The sequence below is a fragment of the Centrocercus urophasianus genome, unplaced genomic scaffold (genome assembly GCF_019232065.1).
Source record: "Centrocercus urophasianus isolate 14NV4802_14NV808 unplaced genomic scaffold, USGS_Curo_1.0 seq_17, whole genome shotgun sequence".
Classification (NCBI taxonomy): domain Eukaryota; kingdom Metazoa; phylum Chordata; class Aves; order Galliformes; family Phasianidae; genus Centrocercus; species Centrocercus urophasianus.
Genome location: NW_024884722.1, coordinates 33,860,288 through 33,886,606, shown reverse-complemented (window position 1 = coordinate 33,886,606; position 26,319 = coordinate 33,860,288). Strand labels below are relative to the sequence as shown.

General features: G+C 42.3%; 1 protein-coding gene across 3 annotated transcripts in view; it reads left to right on the top strand.

Moving 5' to 3' along the window:
* The window catches only part of PRKG1 (protein kinase cGMP-dependent 1), a 393,753-nt gene that overhangs the window by 139,020 nt on the left and 228,414 nt on the right, over positions 1-26,319 (top strand). For all 3 annotated transcript variants that reach the window (XM_042818630.1, XM_042818631.1, XM_042818632.1), the window contains exon 3: positions 4,695-4,808. In XM_042818630.1, the coding sequence (XP_042674564.1) occupies positions 4,695-4,808 (114 nt within the window). The remainder of the gene's footprint in view (positions 1-4,694; positions 4,809-26,319) is intronic.

Below are 26,319 nucleotides of genomic sequence, written 5' to 3'. Positions count from 1 at the left end.
GAGAGAATGCACGTCTTACCAATGTACATTTCTAAGTATTCTGAGTGGTATTTGAGGATGTGCATCTTTACGTGGGCTGGGTCCTCCAGGCTCTGCCATGAACCTGCCATGTCTCCCCTCTAATTCAAATTACTGGCATCCCTTGTGCAGCTGTGCTTTGCTGGGGCTTCTTCGACCTTCTGGTGCTTGGCTTTGCTGTTATGCCTTCCTCTCATCTTGGGTTTGCAGCTTTCCCCAGCTCCTCTCAGCTTCTTCTCATCCTTTCTCTGGAGTAGGTCTGGATTTAAAACCAAGGGGTATTGCTGCTATATGCTTCTCTGGTCTTCTGAGATGTCACATATTAATTCTTTGCCCCCAGCCCTTTTCTTAACAGCAAACACTGAAAATCAGTTGTGTATCGTTTAGGATACAGCACTTGCAGAACTCAGACGTTGAGATTTAAGCTGCTGTTGCAGATGCCAGCTTAAAATGAAATAATTCTGGAAAAAGTCATCCAAAGTTGTCTAATCTTTTCCAAGGAGGCATCTGAAGAATAACTCCATTTTTCTCCGTATTCAAAACATTGTCACTACAACTCGCATTGTTTCCATGTTCGGGAACATGACTTCAAATTTGGCAAAATGTGCTTTTTGTTGTCTTCTCTCTCTACCTATTGCAGTTCTTCTGCAAAACTTACCCAAATTTGGCTAAAAGAAGAAGCATGCCAGTGCTTGCAAGGGCTGGGGTGCTGCTGGGGGTCTGGATGGTGACAGGTGGTGGCTTTAGCCCCTTCTCCGATATTTGGTGGGCTCTAGCCCCTTGTCTTCCATTTGGTCATGATTTTAACCTCTTGTCTTTCATTCCTCCTCTTTCCCCCACCTGTGAATGTATCATTTTCTTTGCAGGTATTGCTGAAGTAAATTAAATTCTAAATTGATTCTTGCCTGTTGGGCGCTTCGAAGTGGGAAACGTTGCTATATAACGCAATAACTCCTGCCTCATCACTGGCTTGGCATTTGAAATATGTTCATTGGTGTTCAGGAAAATCTGCAGATTTTTGGTATCACTGCACAGTCATAGTTTCTAAAGAAAACTAACGAGCAATAATTACTGCTCTGCCTTCAGTAATGGTCCAGCATGGATGCAACAAAGCAGTGAGGAGCCACTCATGAATTCTGCACAGCATCAAGTGGGAATTCCCTCTACATCCTTTTTTTTTTTTTTTTTTTAATCATTTAGTGCCCAAATCTGTATCCTGCTGCCCATGTGCCTGTTACTGAGCTCACACTGAGTCTTGCTGTATTATTTTCCTGATTTCTGCAATATGCTGTGTTTGTTTGTAGTCCTTTCTTGTAACTGCAGGGAAAAATCAGAGTCCTACCAGGAGTTTTGGCCATTTGTTTAGGGTTCTTTAGGGTCCAGGATCTAAACTGACACCAATAACTTGAAAAATGATAAAACTATTAAGTCCCATCGGTGTCTCAAAAGCATTGGTAAGACACACAACTGAAAGTAAAGGGAAGCATTGGTCTTTTCGAATGACTTCTTTATTGCCCAGGAGGAGAAAGAAACAGCAATAGAAATGGAGAGAGCAGCACAAGAAGTTTGCCCATTATATGAATTACATACAGCCTGACAAATTCTTCAAGTCATCTTAATCTGTTTTTCTCTGCACCCGGAAGGAGAAAAAAATGACCATTTAATTATTAGGATTAAAAATAACCTTACTAACTGAGAGAGTCACATGAGTGCAGTTTGGCTTGTAGTTCGATTTGTTGCGGCACGGATGCAGTTGAGACAGAGGTGCTATTTAGTGTTTTATTGGATGGACTCAACGTGATGAAGAACCATGTGTCTTCATCAGAGCAGAGCAGCCTGGGAGCTCTGCTTATCACTGCACAGGGAAGTGTGTGGGATTTTGGGATGCTCAAGTGGTTGGTTTTGCCCAAGGGTGGCAAAAGAAGGCTGAAAAAGAAGCTGGGAGCCTTCTGTGCAGCTGGGACATCAGAGCATCTGCTGGAAGCACAATGTTTTGAACTATTCCCAATTTGTCTGACTTCTTGGTAGCTTTCTGCTGGGAGCAGGCAGGTGGCTCTGGAGTTGCCCTCATGCTGGTCCCGTGTCGCACTTGTGAGAAACCCAAATCGGGGGCACCGTTTGAGGTGCATGTTTTGACCTCATGGGAATATGGAAGAATAGGAAACTGGGGAAAACCCAGGGTTTAGTCACCAAAATGCAGCTGCCAGCCTTTACTCTGGGCAAGTAGTGAAGATGTGAAACTTTTATTTTACTTTATATTCTGTCTACATTGAAAATACCTGTGTGTCCTCCATTGATATTGAATACTTTGTTAAGGCTGATAGAAAAACATATGGTTTGAATGCAGGCAGCACGTGCAGCTGTGCTGTAACTGAAATATCAATACTGAATTCAGTAACACTCAATGCTTTGGCAGAAGCATGGCATTTTTGGATGGTTTCTTCTTGCCATGAGTATCACCTGTATTATATTCAGTATTTGCCTTCTGGAGATGTCAAAGGAAGATGCACATTTCTGTTAATCTCTATGAAATGATCTGTATTGCTTTGCATTTCTTTTGGCTTCTGCATCTGGTTAATGTATCAAAGCAAGCAATTTATTCCCTGCATGGAAGCTGCCCTGCATAGGCTGCCAGCTAGGAACAGCAGAGGGGTGAAATCCCTTCTCTTTAGGGCTGTCAGACCCTGTGTTTTCAAGGGAGGTGACTTTGGCTCATGCTCTGTCGGGTTTATTGTCAGGTGCTTCATGTTCCAGATTGCTTTATTGCACAGCAGGAGAATGGGACACTTGCTCTGGTGCAGTCAATTGTAATTAGGCAGCACATTTGTCCTGTAGCATACTGAAGGAGAGGCAGCCATGTTCACTTGCAAGCGTGTCAAAGGTCCAATGTTTTCACCTTTCAATTGCTTAAAAAATTCCTTCTTATGAGGAATAAAACTAGCCTGAAGGCAAATGTTAAATGAGCATCTAAAATCCTTGTTTCTTAAGCTAGCGAAGTTTTGGTGTTTGTTGTTGAATGCCTCCAAAGTTGAACAGTTCTCTTGTAGAGGATCCTTATGGAATTCATCAACAGAAAGTCTTGGTTTTTTTTTTTTGCTGACAACCAAACCCTAAACCACCTCTGGGGAATGGGAAACATGAGCTGTGGTCTTTCTCTTTGTGAGTTAGCCATGAGACTGAAGCAACATGGAATTTGAGCATCTCTGGAGTTCTGCTCAGCTTTGTAGCTGTGCCTTAAAACTCAAAGATAGGATAACCATTCACAAGGCAAATAACTTCAGCCTTTTTGATCCCTTCTTCTGTAAGTAAAACTAGTTTGCTTTAGCTTTAGTTTTGTAGGGCATTGTCATAAATATTCTTGATTGTATCCAAATATTTTGGTGAGAAGTCTCCATACTTATAAAGTTAGTTGTTCAATTTCATCACCATTATGCTTCTCGTGTACCAAGAGAAATGGTTGATGCTGTGAAGGACCGTAAAGACTGCATTCAAGCATTGTGGGCAGTATTTTTGCCTTCATCTTGATTCTCAAAGTCTGCTGTGATACCTGGGCATGATGTGGGAAGCAGGCCATGTGCCGATGGAGGCTCAGATAACACTTCTGTGTCTCACTGCCAGCAGCTCTTTCCAGCCTCAGGGCAATCCTTCCCAGCCTTCATCTCTGCTCCGTGGGATTTTTGTCTCCTCTTCCTTTTTGCCCTAAGGGGTCGTCCATGTGTGAGGAAGCGTTGACTTATGGCCATGCACCAGAGTGAGCAAACAATGTGTTTTTTATAAATAAGACTTTCTAGGAAAATAAATGGTGCATGGGGGAATATATGCTTTTGACCCAAAGTGGATGATCCACATTGCTTGCTCTGGGAGCACGGTTGCAGCAATGGGGCAGATCTCAGAATGCTTTTGAGTAGTGGTGTTATTTGTGTCCTACTGCTCAGATTTCTTTTCCTTTTCTCTGAAAACGGCTTTGTGAGCTGGAAGTGAGGTACCTCCTTCTCTTTGCTGATGTTCGTTGTAGAGCTGTGGCAGAAAAATCCACATGTGTTTTTGAACCATTCCAGGCCATGTTTGTTGTCCAACATATAAATGTAGGTGGTTCTGGATCAAACAAACCACAAGCTGGTCCTGAGCTGCTTTCTTTCCATTCACCTTTTGCTTTTAAATCCCCCTCGCATGTCTCCTCTTGGCAGGGTTGGCAAGCAGACAGAACAGAGTTGCTGTCCTAGGGTGAAATGCACACAAACAAAAGGCTCTGTAAGATGTGAATTAAATAATAGCCATGGGTCAAAGTAATTTTCCTTTTGGTAATAGCTGTGTTATTCACGGATGAGTGTGCTCGGGGATTAGTTGCTTGGTGAAAATGAGCAAAATTGCTCCATGGTTTTCATCTGTGGTGTTGCAGACCTAAACCTTTTTCCTTTTTAATTAAAGAAGAAACGAAGAAAATTTCACCCGAAGTATAATACATGAAGCAAAGTTGACAGTGAGCTTAGTATGCTACTGTTTCCCGACAGATGCTTTACCAAGAAAACTCAAGCATTGAAAGATTATATATGCAAGGCTTTTACAGCTTTTCTAAGGTTACATGCTCCTCTTCGTAGTGTTTTCTTTGTCTGAAGGAAATTTTCTCCTTTTAAATAGCCTTTTGTTTTGTTTTTTTTTTGTTTCTCTTCACACAGATGGGAAGGTTGAAGTGACAAAAGAAGGAGTGAAGCTGTGTACCATGGGACCAGGCAAGGTGTTTGGAGAGTTGGCCATCCTCTACAACTGCACTCGAACAGCAACTGTCAAAAGTAAGATCATTTCTGAACTTCGCTGTTGAATGGCTTAGGATTTCCTTGGGAAGCAGGTTTCTCCTCGTCTTCCCTTTGGAGTTGCAGTCTCTGTTAGATGCTGAGCTTGCGAAATTAATTAAACTCTCTGTGGTACGGATTATATTGTTGAATTTAGGAACTGTGAGCAGGAGGAAGATAAAAATGAAATGCTTCACTGGGTTCTTTCACTAAGGTTTGTTCTCACAGGGCACCTCCTGTATTAAAGCAGTGGTTAATGCTAACATATGTCTGTAGTTTTCTGCATGACAGTGATGCTTACAGTAAGGATCAGAACAAGATATAGAATAGGAGCTTTTGTACCACTTGATCATGGATCTTGTGTAATTACCCAAGAAACATGGCTGTCTTTTTAGTCCTGCTCCTGCATTCCTATCCTCCACCTTATATGCTCTTATTTCAAGCCCTGTGGATGGACACCAACTGGCCAGATGGGGGAAAGGTTTCCCAGCACCTTACTCCACAAATATTCAAGGGAAACTTTGGAAGAAAGGCCAGTTTTTTTTTCAGAATGAGACATCGTGTTCCACCTAAACTGACTAAGCCAGCAGAACTGGAAGAAAACTGGATGGCACTGATCTTCTGCGCTCAGTCTTTGTCTCTTCTCCTGTAATCGATTTTGTTTGCACAAAAGCTTGGGTTGCACAATAGATGGAGGGAAATTATATTACTATGTACACTGTACATATGTTTTCATTTAAATACAGGTTATACTTAGTTGAGAGTTCTTGATCTTGAGGATAAGATGAAATCTTTAGTGGAGAGGTTTTATAAGGGATGGACTATAGTTCTGTGATTTAAAGGTGCTGTAGGAGAAGAGTTAGGACACAGATGGGATAGATCATGAAAGTAATACAGAGACAAAAAAAAAAAAAAAGTGGTATGAAAATAGTGAGGTATGTGAGTCCCTGTTTAGAAGAGAGTCTTTCAAAAATACCTAATTTTTGCCTCAAAAAGAGAGAGAAGAAAGAGGAGCAATAGACAGAAGCGTCAAAACAAGCACGGATAACTGGATGTTTTGGGAAGAACATGCTGTTCTCCATAATCCTAAAGAAGCAGACTGAGGCACTCTTGCCTGCTTAAACCTCGCCTTTTTACAAGTACTGTTTATTGCAAATAAATCTTTGGCTAACCCACAGTCACAACATTGGCAGCACAGTTTATGCTTCAGAGCAATCCATAATCCCAAATGATGGAACAAATGCTAATAGCACTCAGGTCATACTAAGTCTCAGGGCACAGCCCTGGCCTCGGAGCCCTTCAGATTGCTTTGTGCAGCATGTTAGAATGCTCCCTGTGCCATGCTGCACCAATTGCATATGGAAAGCACTGCACCACGGGTATGGGTGGGAAGCAGCTGCTGATCCACCCTGGCTTCCTGCCTGTGGGTCCATTCTCCTTGCAGTTCTGTGTTTGCATCCAGTGTAAGATCCAGAGGGTTGGTAATGGAGATCGTACAGTGACATGAGGCTGGAGAGGGCACGGTGCTCTGTCAGCACAAGTACTACATCACCTTGCGCAGTCGCACTGGGTTTTGTGCAGTGTGCATTTGCAACTAGTCTTGCAACTGATATATTATACGGAGATTTTACTACCAGTTCATTTTACTACCAGTTCATAAAGTCACAGAATGGTTTGGGTTGGAAGAGACCTTAAAGATCATCTAGTTGCCAACCACTGTTGGTTCTACTAGAGTCAGTAATATAACATTTCAGAGATCTTCCTTCAGGAAGGTGGTGGTTGTGTCTGTTGTTCTACTCAGTTCCTCTCCCACTGGCACTGTAAAATTAGGAGAATTCTGCACCTCCTTGGGTTTGCAGTCTCCTTTTTAATGTAACTTTCAGGTGGTTTCTCTCTACTGCAAAGTAAGTTGCAGTTGTAGTTGTAATTGACTTTATGTCCTTAAGGTATAGTGGTGAGCAAGGTCACAGCTCGTTTTTTGGGAACTGTTTCAGCTGGACCTATTTGAGCAGAGCCAGGTCTCTGAGGCATATGGATCAATTTAGGGCATTATTGACTTAAATTGCTGTCGATGCTGCTAATAACCAGCTTCGGACATCTGTTTGTTCTTTTGGCTAAATGATAAATAAATGTCATAAATCTTTAGAAGGGCAAACACCGTCAAATATTGCATTAGGTCTGATGAGAAGTTTGATCATTACAAGGTTTATTTCCGAAGAAATGAACAATTGATGATTATAATGAGAGCAGGCACCCAGTCAGCAGCGATGCTGCGAGGGGGGAGGTGGGGAGGTGCGTCAGGGGGCATCGTTCTGCTGAAATGCTTTCCGTCAGGCCTTCCCAATTTTCACGAGATGGATTTTTATTACCTCCAGTGTCAGAAGTGCTCTCTCATGTGCCTGCCACTACTTCATTACAGGAATGCTACGTATTTCTTCTAAAAAATGAAGTTGCACAAAGACCGAGCGAAGGATGCATGGTGGTGGTGGGAGCCCAGCGGTGCCTTCAGGCTGTAATGCTGTGCCTTCAGACTGCACTCTGTCCCCTGTTATAACTCATGTGTGTGTGCTGGTGGTAACCAAGTTTTCAGTGCCATTACCACAGCTCCTCAGCTGCCGTGCACTTGAAGCTTGCAGCTTCAAGGGATCAGTCGCTACGGAAGGTCCTTTGCCTTTTGTCAGTGCTTGAGAATACTTTAAGGTTTAATTATTCTGAACTGGCTGCTTCTGGTTCCTTGTAACTTCTTGTGAGGTAACACAGGTCTTTTGAAAGCTTGCACTAGAAGAACTATTGAGGTATTTTTGTAGTGCTATTACAGTCTTAGGTGAAAGCAAGATGGGGTCTGAGGGGACTCATGCTGCTGAGTATTAAGGGCTTCCTCTTATCTGAAGCTTTTGCTTTACACTTCCAGATACTATAGGGAGAATTTATTTTTCTGCTGGAGAGTGCTCGTCTGAAGCACCATCAGAGCTTTCTGAAATGTGGTTGTTCACAAATCACTTCCCCGTGAAAGGGAATCTAAATCCCAGTCACCAGCATATTGCCTTACCTCTATGCAAACTTGAGGCTACTTGTAATGTAAAGCAGAATCATGGACCCTCCTCCCTGGCGCCAACTGATCATTTTATTCAGTGCATTAGAATAAGGAAATGGGAACCCTACGCATGATTATGGATAACTGAGGTGAAAATGACGTGTTGAGTACTCTGGCAGAGAAGCATTCTCTAAATATGTCTTTTTACTCACATATCTCAAATTGCTGTTGGCACCTCTTTGAGGAAGGAGGTTGTGTCTTAAAATATAAGTTGTTAAGACACAACTGTGTCTTAAAATCTGTGTTTTCAGCAGTGGTACATGGTGTGGGATGGGATGGGGACAGTTCTGTGCCTATGTACCCTGGCTCTCCCCAGCCATCCTGCTCAGTAGCAAACCCCTTAGGTAGGAGGCTTTTTCCCCCCTCCAAACTATGCACATGGTGGATTATTATTTCAGGATTTTGGGGCAGGAAGGTTTGATCCTGGTCACCTGGGGAGTTTGAGGAGCACTATCCATTGAAGATCACTTTGACTTCAGCTTTCATCATTGAGTAACAGTACAGAAAGCTGACAGTCTAAGAAATAGAGCATTTCTTAAGTTTCAGTCTCTGCCTCTCATAGTAAAACAGAAGGAAAGTTTGTATCTTTTTCTGACTTAAACACTCTAACCCAACCCTTGTAAAGTTCACTTGTTATTCTTTTCTCCCCATTTCAGCCTTTTTAACCCTGAAGGTCTGAGGAAAGGCAAAGCCCTATTTATCCAAATCCTAAGAATCACGAGGCTGAAATAAAAAATTACTTATTTAAATGGAAGATTGCAAGCTCTGGCAGCATTTTATTTGATTCTCTGAAAAAAATGCTTTGTCTTTCCCATTGTATTGGCTCCATTGATAAATGAGCACAGTGCTTATTTCAGTGCCTGCCTGTGGGGCAGCTGCAGCCTGGGTAAAGGGGCAGAGGTAGGGTGCTGGTGCTGCCTGCTCTGCTGTGCTACAGAGCACTGAGTGGCCCTGTGAGTTTCCCCTTGTTAGTTTGTTTTAGGTTTCAGTCTGTTTCCTCATTTTCTGTAACTCCTTTTTCTTCACCTACTGTTAGGCTGTGAACAAGATGTTAGAAAGCAGTTAGGATTCACTCTCAGAAATGGGAATTGTAAAATCATTGCAGCTACATTTGCAAAACGGAGCTTGGAGAAAAGCAGAATGCTTGTTTTATGGTATAGCTGGTGAGCTAAAGGTTTGCACAGTGAGCCAGACCAGGAAGATTCTTGCAGAGCATTATGACTTTCTACATGCAGTCCTACGAGAAATAGCTAAAGTAGACTAAAGTTAAACAATTACTTTACAAAAGCTTCTTTTCCATTGTCCTGTAATTCATGTCTCCAAAAATGTTACTGATGCATGAAAACAGGCTAGAGCAGTTCTGATAAATGGGAGAGCTGAACTTCAGTGTGATAGTAAGGCTTTGCACTGAGCAGAGTTTGATAAACAAGGGCATGCAATAATGGTATTTGCAGCTTATATTAATTTGCGGGCTCAGCTAGACATGGCCTTTTCTCAAACTGAGACACAAGAGACTGCAAAGGGTCTGGTTTGGATGCACCACCACGTAAAAGTTTCTTACTCCAGACTATTTCCTGGCACTAATTGCAGAAGAATGAGCTGCCTGGTACTAAGACACAGAAAAGAGCAGTTTGTGATTCAGAACCAAAGCAAGCCTTTTCTCTAAAACCACTTTAGAAGATGCTTGGTAACATGAAATTATGCCATGTTTCCTTATGTCTGTGAAACCGTACTTCTAGAAGCTACATTTAGTAGGTAAATTTTAAAGGTTTGAGTTTACTTTTCTATACTGGAGAAATTATTCCCTACATTGGAAATCCAGCACTTCTGGCAAGTTCCCAGTGAAGTGATCTTAAAAAAAGATCTCCCAATCATGGGAATAAGCCTAAATACCTAATTAGTCTGTAAATGTCACTGCAGCTACTGTTGTTTTCAACTAAGCTGTAGCACTGTCACATGTAATGCTCTCATTTGTAGCAGCAAGGGAATTATTATAAACAGAGAATTCAGTACTGGTGTAGAACAGTGCCAAACCATCCAGACCTTTCTCTTAAAAAAAAAATAAAAACTAAAAAAAACTAAAAAAAGGAAACAAATAATTATAATATTACCATTGTTCATTGGAAGTGCATTGGAAGGATGTTTTTGCTCTTAAAGTATCAGAAGACTTGAGTTCAAGTCTTGAGTTGCTGCATCTGCTCTGGTTTGGTATCTTCTAAATTAAGAGCTCTTTCCCTTACTTAAGTTTCTATATTTGTACCTAAAGGACTTAAGGTAAAGTCTTTAGCTTCAGTAGGATTTCTGATTTGAAATAGCAGCAAGAGAAAGATCTCCAGTTGCATACATCGTGTCCATGAGCCATGAGCTTGAGATGAGCTTGAAGCCTACTTTCACACCCTTGGAAAGCTGTTTCACAGGAGAAAGGTCACTTTCCTTGCCCTCCTTGTGCTCCATGTCTTGGATCCTCACCCAAGGTGCTTTGACCCTATGCCAAGACCTTTCCCGTGCCCATGGCAGTGCAGAATTAGCATACAGCATATCACCAGTACAAGATTTATTCTCTCCATGGCTAAAGGTCATCGATAGATCTCTTACAGGCCTTTAAAGAGCACATAAAACATTCCCAATGTGCTTTTGTTGACAGGTCAGCACCGATTGTAGTTTTGTGTGGTTTTACAATGACTCCTGCTTAGTCAAAATGTAGACTTGGCAATGCAGAAATGTGTGCAAACACCAAAACTGCAAGTATTCTTCTCTGAAATGCCCTCAAATATAATGCTAATTATTTATTTCTGATTTTTGAGTTTCTTTTTAGCTGTGGCAGAGCACAGTCAAGCAGTCACTTCAGAGCAGTGTAGTAAGGGAGGAATGCATCTTCCTGTCATGCCTCTGGGCACTCTCAGGGAGTAGAAATCTGGGAGCTGAGAATGGGGAGAGGCAGGAGGTGGGCAGGCAGTCTGTGAGGGGATGAAGAGCAGCTTCTGTGGGAAAGCAGGAGAGTTTGTGGGGTTTGTTGTGGCTGGCGAGCCTGTCTTGAGTTTCTGGTGGGAAGGATGTGGGTCTTCTGAAAGCGAGCTGCTCTCTCGTCTTCGCTACCCGTGTGTTTCCTGAGTAAGAGTTGTTGATGGAGCAGATGGGAAGGCCATGTGCTGCATTGCATAGCAGTCGCACTTATATTTAATGCATTAAAAGAAAAATAGAGATGAGAGGAAACATGTTTACATACTGCAGTATTGACTTTGCTTGTGGGTTTTTGTTGCTGCTCACCATCAGTGATTATGACTTACCTTCAGGAACTCTTGAGGCCTCTTGCACATAACCATGCTTATTTTGGCTGCTGACAGTAGAGCCCAACTTCTCAGCATCTCCCAGAACAATTGGCCAAGCTAGCAGCACACTTCTCGCTGAGTTCCCAAGGTACTCAGGCCACGTAAAACTGAGTTCTTGAACCAGCATTAAGGACCAAGTATGACCAGCTGCAAATCTTTTCTCTCCCTCCTTCCAGGAGGAAGCAGTCCCTAAAGCAGAGACACAGCCAGCACCAAGACTGGCTTTTCAAGCAGACCTCTCCATGATGGCCCTGCTGGCATTCTGCAGGCATGAAGGTCCTGGAAAGGTTTCTCAGCACATGAATGCGACGTAGAGTGTGAGAGCTTCACCTCCCATGTGGGCTGTCAGGGCTGATCTCAAGCCAAAGGGAGCTGGAGATGTTTGCCGACAGCCTGTGTTAATACAGAACTTTGGGCTTTATTTAACGTCCAGTGGTTTCTTTATTCTTGGTTCTTTTGCTTTTGCTCTTGTATTGCTGAGCTGTTCAGCATCTCCATTTCATGAATGCTGTTGGAAGTGGGACATTTTTAGCCCAAGTGTTGGGAAAATCCTTAAAGTTGAGAAGGAGCTGTTCAGGGCAACCAGAGTTGTGCGTCAGCATGCCTTCATCTCCTGTGCTTCTGTATCCTGATGTATTACTGTGCTGATGTGTCAATTTAATAGTTATAATTCCTGAAGAAAACCAGATCTCAATAGGATCTGAAAAATGCTGCTGTATTTTTCAGGTCTGCATATTGTCTTGTCAGATTTGCTGTCCTTTATCATCTGCATATACCCACCTGAATTTTCTGTTATCCCTATCATCTAACCATAAATCCATTTACTAGTGGCAGCTGGGCTAAGTTGAGGAAAAAAAGGTTCCCATATGCTATGATACCTTAGATGCATTTTTTAGTGACCAGTATTGACTTCAGTTTGTCATGCCGCAAAAAAGGCTGTAATTTACTTGCTCTTATCCACTCCAAAGGTTTTCTGGCAAAGATGGATTTAATATTATTTAAGTGCCAGTGCTTAAAAGCGCTTGGATACCCAATAAATCATCAAAATGGCAGATAAGCTTTTTAATTAAGAAAGCAACCAAGCCAAATTCTCAGTATTGAAGGTCCGAAAGCTCATTACACTGTGTGGATTGCATCTTCTCTCTGAATGTAATCAGGATGGGAGCATTTCATTTGCTATAGCCTCCCACATGAAACATTGGGACAACAGCCCCTGATACACATATTTCCTCCTCCTGAGTGATTTGCAAAGCCTTGCCCTTCCGAGCTCACAAGCTATGAGCGTTTGAAAGGTGCTTGGTGAAGGTTTGAGGCCCTGGGAACTGAGATGCAAATAGTATGTTATTTCCATTGTCAGGAAGGAAGAAGGTTGTCTACTCATCCCTGGGCTCACAGAGTGCATCCCCCAGACACCCAGAGAAGGGCCCGGTGCTGAGAGCAGGTGATGTGCTGGGACCTGAAGGTGCTTTAAAGAGATATGGATGCTTCAGTGATTGATCTCCGAAAGTTTCCTCTCAGCTCTGGCTCTGAGCAGTTGGCACAGCAGTAATTTAGTGCCCTGTTTGTAGCGCGTCATAACTGCTGGCTTGGAGGACAGCGGCGTGCCGCTACAAACCATTCACTCTGCGTTTAATGGCATCGTAAAGGGGATGTTATTGCTTTCCCCTCTTCTTGATGACGCAGGCGCTGGTCGATTAGGACTGCAGTCACTGTCATTTGTGACGCTGCTGGCAGCATGAGGCTGGTGCTTCTGTATTAAAAATTCTGCTGGAAGGAGGGAATGCAGTCCTGTGGCCACGTGCTTTCCGCCTCACCCTCAATGACAAGCAGCCCTGGCTGTCCAATCTGCCCAGTGCCACGCAGGAAGCTGGATATATCTGATGTGATGCCCTGAAGGATGGAGAGGTCCAGCGTGCCCTTCGCCAGGGCTGCACCACCCCTTGAGGATGGAGCTTTTGTTAGCATCCAGCCTCCCAGAACTGGTGACAGCTCCTGGTATTCAAGTATCCAGGGAGCTGCGTGGGGAATTAATCCAGGCTAAATCTCCCTCCACACATGCAGAAAAAAAGAACCCAAAAAAAGTCTTAGGCTATTTTTAACCTCACTATAAAAAGTTAACCTAACTTTTCAATGCAGCTGCATAAACAGTTACTGGAAGGGGCTGGGGGCAGTGCGTGGGAATGGGGAGTGTGGGAGAGAAGGAACGTGGTCAGCGCTTCTCTGGGTAGCAGTGGGAAGAAGGCAAAAGTGCATGGATCCTCTTTATTCTGTCTTATAGTGTTCAAGTAAGACTCCATGGCCTTTACAGCATTCTCGCTTCAGCCTGTTGACACTTCCTGAGCTGGTAACCATGACCAGGGTGGTGGGTCTAGGAAACCTGTCCAGTACAGTTGTGCCATAGAATCACAGAACCATAGAATCATTACGATTGGAAAAGACCTCTAAGATCACTAAATCCAACTGTCAGCCAATCCTCACCTGCCCTCTAACCCATGCCCCTCAGTGCCACATCTCCACATTTCTTGAGCACCTCCAGGAATGGTAACTCCACCACGTTTCCCATCACAATTTAGTTAATGACTGATCCAGATCCTTCATTAGGTGCTGTGATTGTTGTGATGACAAGAGAAGGAGTTTTTAATCTCTCATTAAGGTTACTTTCTTTTAATCCATCCATTTAAGAAGGTTTTAATCTGCCACTATCATTTCCTGGAAGCTGTCAATACTGAAGCATTACCAAATGTTGCTAGTAATGCTCTGTAATCCAGTCGGGTTGCTATAAGATGATTACACCTGTCTGATAGTGTTTGATCTTCCATAGATTGGGAAATCTATGGGAAATGTATGCCGCCTGTTAAATAGAGGTTTCTAAAAAATGACTTAAAAATGAAGCATTTTGAACCTGAATATTTTGGAAGAGTCAAATGTTATTGTAGTTCAAGCTTCATCTGGGAATTTTCTACCGTTCGACACTATGCAGATATTTGACTGCTTTGATTTAATTACAGAAGGTTTATGATATTTACTCAAGCATTGTCCCAGTTTTAATTGTTGCTTGGCAAACACTGTAATGCCTAAAAAGACGTGCTAACAGCTGTGCGCTGCGAAGCAGTGGTAAATAAGCGGAGCTGTTGGGTTTGGCTGCTGCTACAGTGGGTGTTGGTGTGGTTTGAAAGAAATTTGCCATCCTTCCTTTTGTAATAGAGGAAGATGAGGATGGTTCAAGAGCTGTACTCAACTCCTGCTTGTTGGTGGGATATTATTTCCTCTGTTCTGGGCAAATAGAAGGTATATCAGCTCATCAAGTACAATCAGTGAGGTTATTCAGATCACATGCCATTTCTTCTTTCTAGCTCTCAAGAACAGCATGGAAAGACATGGGTGAAAGCATTATTTTCTCTCACTGGCCTCATTGTCCCAACAGATATCTGTAACTGGGGCATATACAAAATACACGTAAAGTTAAGCTTTGTATCAGTTAAACCCATGTCTGCTTTTTCTCTTGATGTTAAAATATATGCTCTAAAGACTTGGACATCAGCATCTAGAAAACATCTGTCCCATCCTCCCTGCGTTAGTACTGTTACTGAGCCCATTCGACCTTCCAACCCTTCTGAGCACAAATCCACTCATCTGTACTTATTGTGTAAGTGCTTCTGAGATCATAGAGTATGGCCATGGCTTCCTTTTTCCATTTTGAAGCCTGTGAAATGGTTGAAAGGTTTTCTGAACGTCCTGGAGTTGTCGTATGGATGTGGATTCTGAAGGCAAGAAGGACCTAAGGGTAAAACCGTTGGATCTGATTCAGCTCTGCACCATGCCAACAGGGTGGATAAATCAGTGAAAGGATTTGGGCCCCAAATCCATTAAAGCCTGCAAGATTTTCTTTTACTTCACAGGACGTAAGATTATACCCTGAGTAATTTTTTGGCCGTATCATTCTTCTCTATTAATAAATTTAGAGTGATTCTGTACTGCAAATGAATGTGCCAGGAATGGGTTTGAGTTATGCTGGGCTTGGCCAAAAAGAATTGAAGATACACAATGGGTTTGCAGCCCAGCTCACACCAGCACCTATGTAGGATATGTGAGGTTTTTCTTTCCAAAGCATTCTTTGGAAATATTTGGTTAATAAAGGAGTGAAAGCAGCCAAAAAATGCTGATGCGTTTCAAGGAGCCCTGGTGGGTTACAGCCTGCCTGTCCCCCAGCCCTGAGGTGGTTTGGGAGGTGGGAGCTTTGGAGGAAGGGCTGTTATTTTGGAAATGTAGTCTTTTCTCTGTGTTCACTGTGTGTGCTGGGTGCTGAAAGATGAACGATAATGTTATGAAAGTGTGTTTTAAAGTAGTCCTAATTTGCTTTCAGTCCGATAAAGTGTTACCAGCTTTGTTCCCTAGTCTCAGTTTATCCTTGGGCGGCATAGAAGTGGAAGTCAGTTGGGAAATAAGTCCTTGTGGGAAGAAATATTCCATTATATTCCATTCCATATTGCTTCTTTTTTCTGTGTGTTAGTTAATTCACTGCAATGGACTTGTGTAGGTGAACAGCACACAGTCTGCACCCAGCACCTTTCAAAGTGGAGCAATGTAAATGTCAGTTAGTTACTACAGTAAGTCTTCTTGTAAAGCAGCACTGCAGCCAGCTGGTGCACTCCAAACCAAAATCTGACAAGAAGCTGGGTGAGCCCTTCTGAACTGAAGCACCTGGGGCTGTTGGAGTAATGCTTTTCTGCAGACATTTGGCAACCCTGGCTTTGGTTAATGACTTAAGTAAAACACAGGTAGCTGTTATTTTACTGAGTAAGGTAAGGGATACAAACGCTATGGATCCATATACACTTCCTAACATCCTTCTCTAGTATTACTTCTGGCTGAGTGGAGAAGATCATTACATTTTCCTGTGTTTGAAGCTCACCTTTGGGCAAAATTAAGGCTCTGCTCAGTGTCCTTCTGTCCCTAGTCCTGGAGTCCCCAGCACTTCAGCACTGGGCAGCAGTAGCCCTGGGATCTCTGACCCTTTCTATATACTGACCTCGTCCATCCAAAACGGGGCTGCTTACAAGGCAGTGCTTGCCTTGCTCAGCATTCCCAAATTTTGAGTTTGGCATCTTGGACATGGATAAGTAGATGAAGAGTCAGCCTCCCTGAGCCCTTGTGAGGAGAACAGCCTGTCTAGAAAAACTTTAGTTAGATAGATTTTGTTTTAATGTGGAGTTATTTTGCAGCTTCTACAACTTATTTTTGAACAAGGATTGATCAAGATCTGTGTAGTATTTCTCCAGCAACAGAGACATTAACCTTTATTAACCACTGTGCAGACTGTGACTATTTAAAGGCTAGGATGATCATTAAGACCACATCTCGGGCTATGTTCCCTCCTACTCCAAGTCCATTAACTTTTATGATAATGATGAAGTAAAGTAGTAATTCGTTTTCCCTCAGCATGGGAAAACATTATGTGAAGTACTGCTGTACTCAACCACCTGCATCCAAGGGGCTACCAGACATTTGTACTCATGAACAACATTGCCTTTAGCTTAGCAAAAGCACTGTAGTGACTACAGCTTGCTACCGACACCACTGATTTCATATTTTGAGGTGCACATGCTGAATGGAATAGCAAAGATACCCCAAGCTGGGAAAAAAGCATGTTTGACTTTACTCACTCTGCCCAGACCTATACCTGTTCTATAATTCTCAATTGTAACACCAAGCGAGAAGTCTCAGGTACATTCATCTTTCCTTCATATATTTATTTGCTACCAACTTTCATTCTGGACACTTTTAGAATGTTCATGCCTTGGGTAGTAAGGGTGCAATTTTTTTGCTGTAGGCAAAGTTGCATTGCAAAAGTCTTGCTCATCATCCATGAGTTGTTTTCTTGGAACCTATTCTGAGTGGCATCCAAAGCTGCTCGCAGTGTGTTTGCAGTTAATCATTTCAGGATAATTGCTGAGTGCATTTTGGTTTGTGTCTATTTTTCAACAACAGCATTTTTCATCATTTCTTCTTACTAGAGTTTCCAAACCTGTGTGAAGTTAGCATTGTGAACAGCAGTGATGTGCGTAGGGGGGAAAGTATATGTAAATACATGGTGAGGCTGTGTGGGCAGGCAGTGGAAGAGGTTGGGAGCTCACTGCAGGCTTCTGCTCACGTTACTGTTTCTGCCTGCAACATGTGTGGTTTGAGCTGGTTGCATCCCATTGTGATTTGTGCAGTTTTATTTTTTGACATGTGTATGTCTCCACATGTCTATATACCTGAATGTGTATAGGCTGTAAGGTAAGACCATGCATTTTTTCTCTTCCAGTCACAACTCCCACCTGCCTGAAAATTCTGTCTGTATTATATGGATGTCTCAGTGGTCTGAGCACTTTCTGATTTTTGAATCAATGATTTCATTTCCCGAGGAAAGATTTTATTCTGGTCTTTAAACTTTCATTTACACATGCTGGTCTTTGAACATTTCCTAGTAACAGAAGTGCCCTGGGATACTGAGGAAGGAACTTCAGTCTGACAGGCTTGCAGAGAAGATTATCCAACATATTTGGTTAAAACCACGTTTCCCATTAAGTTTAGTTACTAATTGCTGTTTTCACTGATTTCTGTGCTCATTTTGAATAGCTGCTTGAAACAGCTCCACAGAAGCAAATTTGTTTTCATAATTCAAAACATAACACACCCAATTATTACATTGCATGAATGAAGTATATTTGAAACACATTAAATCATCAGAATATAGACCAGAATTTCTTAATGAGTAAACATACTAATTAATCCACCATTTCCATAAAATTATTTTATAAGTATGCCAGGTTCCTATGCTGTAACATTTATTGGTGTGATTACTATGCCGGTTTAAAATGAGTAAATCATAGCAAGTTGTTATAATTTATTTTTAATTAAATTTGACTACATAATAGCTTTTTAATGAGGAAATGTGCTCCGGGGCTGTGTCTTGGCCCTTGTGTCTTCCCTGCTAGTGACTGTCCTGTGTGCACGTGTGGGATGGGTTCTCCATCCTTAGGGACACTAAGATGTCTTTTAGTTGCTCTGGGGATGCTGAAGCAAGGACTCATGAAGTATCCTTCCAAACTAAGTTATTTAATTAAATGTATTCCATGAAATAAAATGAACAGAAAGGTATTTCAGGTTGGTTTCAGTGTGTGCATACAGTGGCCGACTTATTTTCTCTTTTCAAAATAAAGTTATCCAAATATACAAATCCAGAAGAAAATGTGCTAAAACGTCAGCACAGTTGGTTATCATTTTGCAAGTGTGCTTTTGTCATATATTTGCAGTAATTTGAATGGTGTATGGTGAGAAAACAAACCAAGGCAATGAGGGTGCAAGACCAAAAAGATACGGGGCTGATCCCAGGAATGATGCTGCTAAAGGAAGAATGAACCTTCTCTGTGTTTTTGGCCCGTTATGCCTGAAATCATGCCTTCTTAGTAGGGCAGCTTTCTGTGTTACACGCAGATTTGTGTGCTCATTTTGGTGGTTTGCATAAATTGTCAGTGCTTTTGTTTAGTGCCTTTTAAAACTCCTGGGATGGTTCATTTTGGGCTGACAGGCTTGATATTTTTAGCAGCGTGTGGACTCCAGCTGCATGCAGAGCAGGCTGCTGACAGCAGTGCATAGCAGAGCCAGAGCCCATCCTGACTTCTAGACCCCAGAGTGATTTTGATGATTTTGTGCTGCTAGAGTATTAGCTGTAAATGAGACCAGTGAGACACGGCAAACTGGGGAGCTCGTGATCTGATACAACAGATAGCATTGGGTATGAGCGAATGCCTGCCTTTACTTAGATATTCTGCAGTTCACTTTAGCAAATTATTTATTCCCAAGAGCATCTGAAGGCCAGCATTTGGTTTTCCAGCTCTGTCAGCCTGCACCTGACCAATTCAGACCGTGATACAAAAGCACCATGAAAATAGGAACAACCTTACACTCCTGTTTAGCTCTTCTCCAGTGCCGCTGGTTCACCTGACTCTTGTTTTCATGAATGCTGTCACTCCAGGCATCAGCATTCCTGGTCCTTCCCATCAGGCAGTTCATTAATTGCACTGATGCCTCTGTGCTACCCAAATAGAGGTGACTGAATTGATCTCAGCCTCTCAATGCACCTACAGACAGGTAAAACCTCATCTTGTAGTCATCATTTGTAGAGATTACTTTTTAATTAGTTTTTTTAATTAGACCAAGAATATTCTTGAATTGACAGAGTTTTAAAATGTTTATCACCTTGGGGGACTGCTTTTAGATAGCACAAATAAATGTGTTTGTACAAACCAACATGCTTTTGAAATAGGATGGTTTTGTTTTGGTTCAGCACCTGCGGGTGGCTTGGGAAGATAAAGCCCACGTGGAATGGTTTTGATGTCCTGTCCACAGTCAGAGCTGTTCCCAGATTGGGGGGAAGGTGTTTGCAGTAGTTTCAAAACCAAACAAATCCAAAAAGTTCCATTGGGATTTTTTTTCATTTTTAATGAGGTTTTACTTATGAATATCTATACACTTTTTTTTATGTGTGTAATGAAAATGAAGTCATAGAATCATAGAAGCACAGAATGGACCAGGTTGGAAGGGACCTCAAGGATCATGAATCTCCAACTCTCCACCACAGGCAGGGCCACCAGCCTTCACATTTAATACCAGCCCACGCTGCCCAGGGCCCCATCCAACCTGGCCTTGAACACCTCCAGGGATGGATGGGGCGTCCACAGCCTCTCTGTGGCAGCTGTTCCAGCACCTCACCACTCTCTTTGTAATGAACTTCACCCTGACATCCAACCTAAATCTTCCCTCTCTCAACTTCAAACCATTTCCCTTTGTCTAGACAAACTCATTACAGTAAATGTAGTTGTAGTGTACTGCAGTGAACAATCTATGGCCAAGAAAGCCAGCAATGACAGAAAAACCAGCGTAACAAAAGGAGGACTCCTCAAAAAATTGTTTCTGTTTTTACCAAGGTTTAGGTGCACAATAACCCTTTGTTCTCATATTTCCCAACCTCTTTCCTCTGCATGCTTTGGAACAGTGCATTTTGGTTTTGATACACTGTTTCATGAGGAATGATTGCTAAAATCACCCAAGATGGATATTGGGAAATAAATATAGCTTTAGCAGCATGTGGTTATCCACATCCCTGATGATGCTTCAGAGACCTTATTTATCATGTTTAGCATGTTATTGTGTAAAATCACCCTAGAGTTCCATGGAATGGAAAAGCAAACCTTATATAATCCCTTCCACTCTGCTGATTACCAAAACCCAATCCACAGGAAAGCCTACAGCAGTCGCATCGCAGGCATCCATGTTCCTTTCTCTATCTTACATATCTCAGAGCTGAAGCAGTCTGTGTTTTATGCTGTAAAGTAGGTGGATAAGTGAGGAAAGCCAAATAAATCCTTATTTTACTTAATACCAGCTGAAAAACCCCTCTGAGTCCTCTCTCACCCTCTACAGCCCAGGTTGCAGATGTGACTTAGAACAGGTTTCTCATCCATGTGTTTTGTGCAGTGCTCTTGTGATCGGGAATCCCTCACATTCCTGAAGGTAAAGGTTCTGCTCTGTCTGTTCCCAAAGAGAGGTGACACATTCTCTAGGAAAACTACTGCATGGGATTTCCCATCTTCTCACAATTTTACTTTGGAAGTTACTTTGTGTGGTGCTACTTACTTTTGGAAAAGGCAACCTTGGGTCTTCGTGGAGTTCTTTGCTTTCTTGTTTATTTCCAATGAAGAAGATGGGTAAAATATTTCTTATCCAGTGAAAGTGAACGTTTTTGAAGTGAAAAAAAAAATTGCAACAGGAGCACCGATATGTGTGTTGTTGGGCAAATATCTCCTTGATGCCATTCACTCAAGCGCTGTGGACAGGCATGGATGAGTCAGTGCCTTACGTCAAAGGCTGGCTTTCAAATGGAAAGGCAGCTTTACGGGGGAACGTTCCCAGTATTACTCTGCCAAGTGACGTTATTGCAACCCCACTGTTAGAGAAAAAAATGGAAATACAGAGATTATGGGATGGAAGAATCATCTGAGAAAAGACCCCTTTCCATTTGATGTAAAGAGGCAATTTCTGTCTGTCACTCCCTGCTTCTGCTAAATGCAATGTTTGTGCTTTCCCAAATGAAAACAGGCACAACTGAAAGGGAGGGGGGCTGGAGAATGCTGTATTAGAAGGTGCGCAGTTAGGGTGGTGGGGGCAGGAGAACATCTCTATTTCCATTATTCAATATTTTCTTTGCTCATTAAACGCTTTGTAAACTCACATCTCCAAACTTCTCAATGGGTGTACTGAAATTAATTGGTTGCCTCTTAGAATAAAGATAGCGCTCATACATCATGAATTTGACAGCTGTGCTCCCAAATGTAAAGCAAACACAGAAGCAATTTTGCTTTACATCACCAGGCAGGCTCTGAAAGTACAAAATAGAGAGCGGGCATCAGAAATACAGCAGCACTGGGCTGCTGTTGGGTTGCCTTTGCCTAAACGGGTCAGTGAGCAACCTCTGCATTCACACACTGGGTCTTAGCATCAGCCCTGAGGAGGAGCTGGGTGCTTAGCTCTTTGTTGCAAAGCTCCTTTTCTCTCTCATCAGCCTGCAGCCTGGATGCTGAGGCTGGTTTGTCCTTGGTTTGATTTGGTTAGCTCTTGGGTTGTTTTCAGTCTGATGAATGCAGAATTAGAATTCCTTAAAGTGAAACCCATGCAGAGGGGAAGGTCTGGGGTTGGATGTCCCCATTCTGATGGGACATTGCATCCGTTAAGTGGCACTGCCATGACTATGGCATTCTGCCATCCGGGTCACACTGTACTTCATGTAGTCAGAGAACTGTGAAAGAAAACGGATAGAGAAGCTTCTGCTGAACTTGGTGCTTTTCCTATGGCTCTGGAATGGAAGAAACGGCTAAGAGGGCAAATGTGTGATAAGTGTGATGGTTGTGTGGTGAAGAGGCATCCTGAGGGTTCTAGTGTTCCATCTTGGGCTTGGCCTTGTGGACAATTAAGCTCTCAAGTTCCACAGTGCCCCAAGTGTCTTTTGGAGGTGCTTTCAAGCCTTGGCATTATTAGCAACCTGAGGCACAGGTGATGATGTCTGGAAACTGAGGGAGTGGTAAAGGGCACTAAGTAGGCAGGAGAAAGGACTTAACCAACAAGAAAAGAAGTTAGAGAAGCACAGCTGCAGATGGTTTGCTCTGAATGATAAATTCCTTTTCCTCAAAGGGCTATGATTCTTAAGGATCTCACAGTGCATTTTTTAAAGGAATATGGCCTTGATCTTAAAATGCAATTTCCAGAGGTTAATACCTGGGAAATTGTTTGCTGGATGGTTCTTAAGTGGAATTATTGTGTTCTTCCTAAATCACAGTGCTTAATTAACTGATGAGATACAAGGTGTTACTCTTGCCTGGGGGTCATGGAAGCTGTCAGGTGTGCTCCCAGAGAAGAGAAAAGCCCTGTCTTGTTGGCTGCAGGAAGGATGGCACTGAACGTTTCCCACATACTGGTTTTGTTTTGTTTTCTTAAACAAGCCTCTCTCTTGTTACTTCTGGCAGTGCCTTCTATTTTCTAGGGGTGATTCCTCTTGTGCTTACATTAACAAATTAATTAGAGAGGAGAACTGAAGGACCCAGTGATGCAGCTTGTCGTAATTATGCTTAGGAGCTTAAAACATGCAAAACTCCCCAAATTAATTGCAAAGCTATTTCATATATGAGTAGCCAGAATTAATCACTAGCCTAATAATTCCCTTTCCTACATTATTTCTTTGTTAAAAATGAGTAAATTTAATTGGATAATGAGGTGCCAGTGCAACTCATGAATTGTACATTACCCAAGCTAATGGAGGGACAGAAGCTTACGCAAGGAGCATTATGGATGTTGTTACAAATGTCTCCACAGTGAACATTTTATTCTGATAAATTCTTAATTTATTTCCAGATGGTATCTGAATTTCTAGCACATTTACTGTCTGCTGTCAGCCCACCACGTACTGTTTGGGTTTTGTGGGCAGTGGGAGTGAGGCTTAGCCCCTCAGGTCTGGAGATGGGTCTGGAGATGGCATGGCCTGTTCCCCAGCTCCTGGCTTTGTGTCCCTTCTCTGGCAGCAGTGGGTGAATGAAGGTTGCTGGATTGACAAAGTGGCACCAGATACCAAGGTTAGAAGAGGACAGGAGTAATTCTTCATTCTGGAAGAAAGGAGGGGTCTGGTTTCAAAAGTGTGGAGTACTTTTCTCGTGGGATTATCAGAAAAAAATACACAAGATTCTTCTGAAATACACTAGACAGATATTTCACTTTTAAGGAACCCACTTTTCTCATAGAATGAATGTGGTTTTAAGAAAGGATGGCAATTTAAAAACTGCGGAGCCATCCTCATCTACTTGTCCTGGCCTCACCTTCCCTCCTAACTTCTGGTTACAGTAATTGCGCTCCTTGAAGCTAATTAGAAATGAATAAGCTAAGTGGATAATTATTTCCCCATATCAAGGTGCGTGTAGGTTAAATGGGTAAGAGCACTCTGCAAGGAAATGCCTTGCATGTCTGATAATTGAAGAAGGAAATCGGCTCTCTCGATACATTTCCAGGTGGCTTGGTCTGATTCCTCCCCTCCCCCCCCAGTATTAAGTCATTTTTATAAAAGAATAGCCAAAATCTTTAGGATGCAGAAGTGATCTATGAGATTTAGGAAGAGGGATCTCATGGACTTTATTCAGATCTGCAGGGTTAAAGGCATTCATACAGCTTTAAAGCAAACATCATGATCTTGTACCCAATACCTATTTGCCTTGGTTTGGATACTCTCAGCAAGCATTTAAAATAGGTGTTTGTGTAACTACTGTCTTCAAGCAACACATGCTCTTCTTTTTTCTTTCAAAGAAGGGCAAGGAATATGGTAAGGAAACCCAGGTGACCTTTGTGTTCTGATGGAGTTAGTTATCAGGTGTTAATCCAAGCAGCTAGATCACTGGAATGTTGCTGGGATAGCTCTTCAAAACTTCTGAATGACTAATCTCAAATGGATTTTCTAGGTTGCTTTTGGCTTTCTGATAGATCACAGTTACAGGAACCATTCATGCTGATGTCAAACAGAACAGAAATGCAAGGTGCTGATTTTTAATGCACTTCAAGATATTATTTTCTTCCCATGTGTTGTTTATTCACACCCTCAGTGATTCAATCCTTGTAGCCCACGTCCTCCTTGTGAGAGCTTCCTGTGTTCGTTACGCTTTATGCTCTGTGATGCTGGATCTGGATGTGACACAGGGGACATTTAGCTATGGGGCATCGCATCCTGCATCCCTTCAGTTGTCAGCAAAGATCTGCACAATGCCAACAACCGATTTCTGCTGTTCAATTGTGCAAGATAGTTGCAATTGAAGTGTAACACATTTTGTTATTTGATATGATATCTGAGCCTCTGCTTTAGAGGCTCATCGCATCTGGATGCCTTTCACATTATCCTGAAATCATCCAGATCGAGGTAAAACCAAATAAATGATGTACAGCAGCAGCATTTGTGAGGACTGCAGGGCTGATGGAGTGAATGGAGCGCCTGCAGAGCTAACAAGCCATCTGCTACCTGCTGGCATTGCTTGGGGCTGGCCCCTGCCACCAGGATTATTGATTAAACCACTTCTTTAGCAGCTTCCTTGGTGACTTTTCTCTTGGACTCTTGACTCCCTTCACATCATCTCCAATTCTAATCAGAAACAGAGTAGTGTTAATTAAATATTTCCCCAGTGTGCAATTAAATATTTGACCAGTGTCCACGAGTAGCCTGCTATGAGATAACATGCCTTCTCTCAACCCAGTGTCACTTTCAAGAGTGTTGTATCACAGCTGTAAATCTTCCAGTGTTAGGAATCTTATATTTAATGTGTGCGTGGAAATGATCTGTATTTTGCAAGGTCAGTGAGTACAGACCAATATAACTCTGACTGGAATCAGCCAGCGATACTGGATGGAAAGCAGGCTGGAGGAGAGCCTGGATCCTTTGTGTTGATGATAGCAACATCAGTTGCAATATCCAGATGCAAGTTCTCACTCCAATAGCATTATTAGATGCTTTTGATATGAAGATTAATGGATAAAAGAGAACAGGAATGGGGAAGCTGACTCAGTGTTGCTTCTCAGCCTCTCAGGTGTCTCTGTCCATCCCATGGGGATCTGTGATGGCTCCTGTGCCACTGCTCTGCAGCAATCAGGAGCTTTGGCTTTTTTGAGGTCTGCAGTGGTCAGTGCTCATAACGGTGCAGGTCTCCCAAAACTCAGTCCCTTCCCATTTATTACTTCCAAACCTCACCACCTCACCAGTTTACTGCTAGTTTTATGTTTTTCTTGCCCATTTTTTTATGTTTTAATAATAATTTAAAAAAGGGAAGTTTTATTGCTTACATAACATTAACTATATTATGTATTTTATATGCAACCCAAGACAATTCCTCTTCACTCAGCATGGCCCAAGCAAGCCAAAAGGTTGAACACCCACGCCTTACATTTTGTGCAATTTGGCTTTCCATTTTTTTTTATGTTTTAATAAGACTGTTAAATTATAAAAACTTTTGCACTCTTCAGTAGTAGTACCAGGTCTCTTGTTTTTTGATTAATTTCATTAATTTTTGCTTTTATTGCTCCTCACTGCTCTGTTGATACCATATATTGCTTTCCTGTTATTAGTTTTACAGAAAAAAACAATAGGCATTTTACAAAGACTGAAATAGACCAAAGGAACGAGAAAAGTAGAAATTAAATCACTAAAGATCTGTGATATGATACTGCGTGAGAAGCTTTTACAGGCTTGAGGAAAGTGGGTTTGATGAGGAGAAGGCTGAGCCCCGTACTTGTCTTGCCAGAGTGTGGGTGTGTGGGCATTGCCTTGTGCAAGACATTTGAGAATCCACACGTAACATTGATAAGAATGACCCAAATGTAGGAGGAGCTATAACCCGGAGCAAATGGGATCAAATAGGAATATTTGAGGGCTGCCTTCTGAAATACAGCATGGGAAAGCACCATTCCAAGCCAACTCTGAGAACAGTGCTTTAAGGAAACAAGGAGAACGTGTGAAATGGAAGTG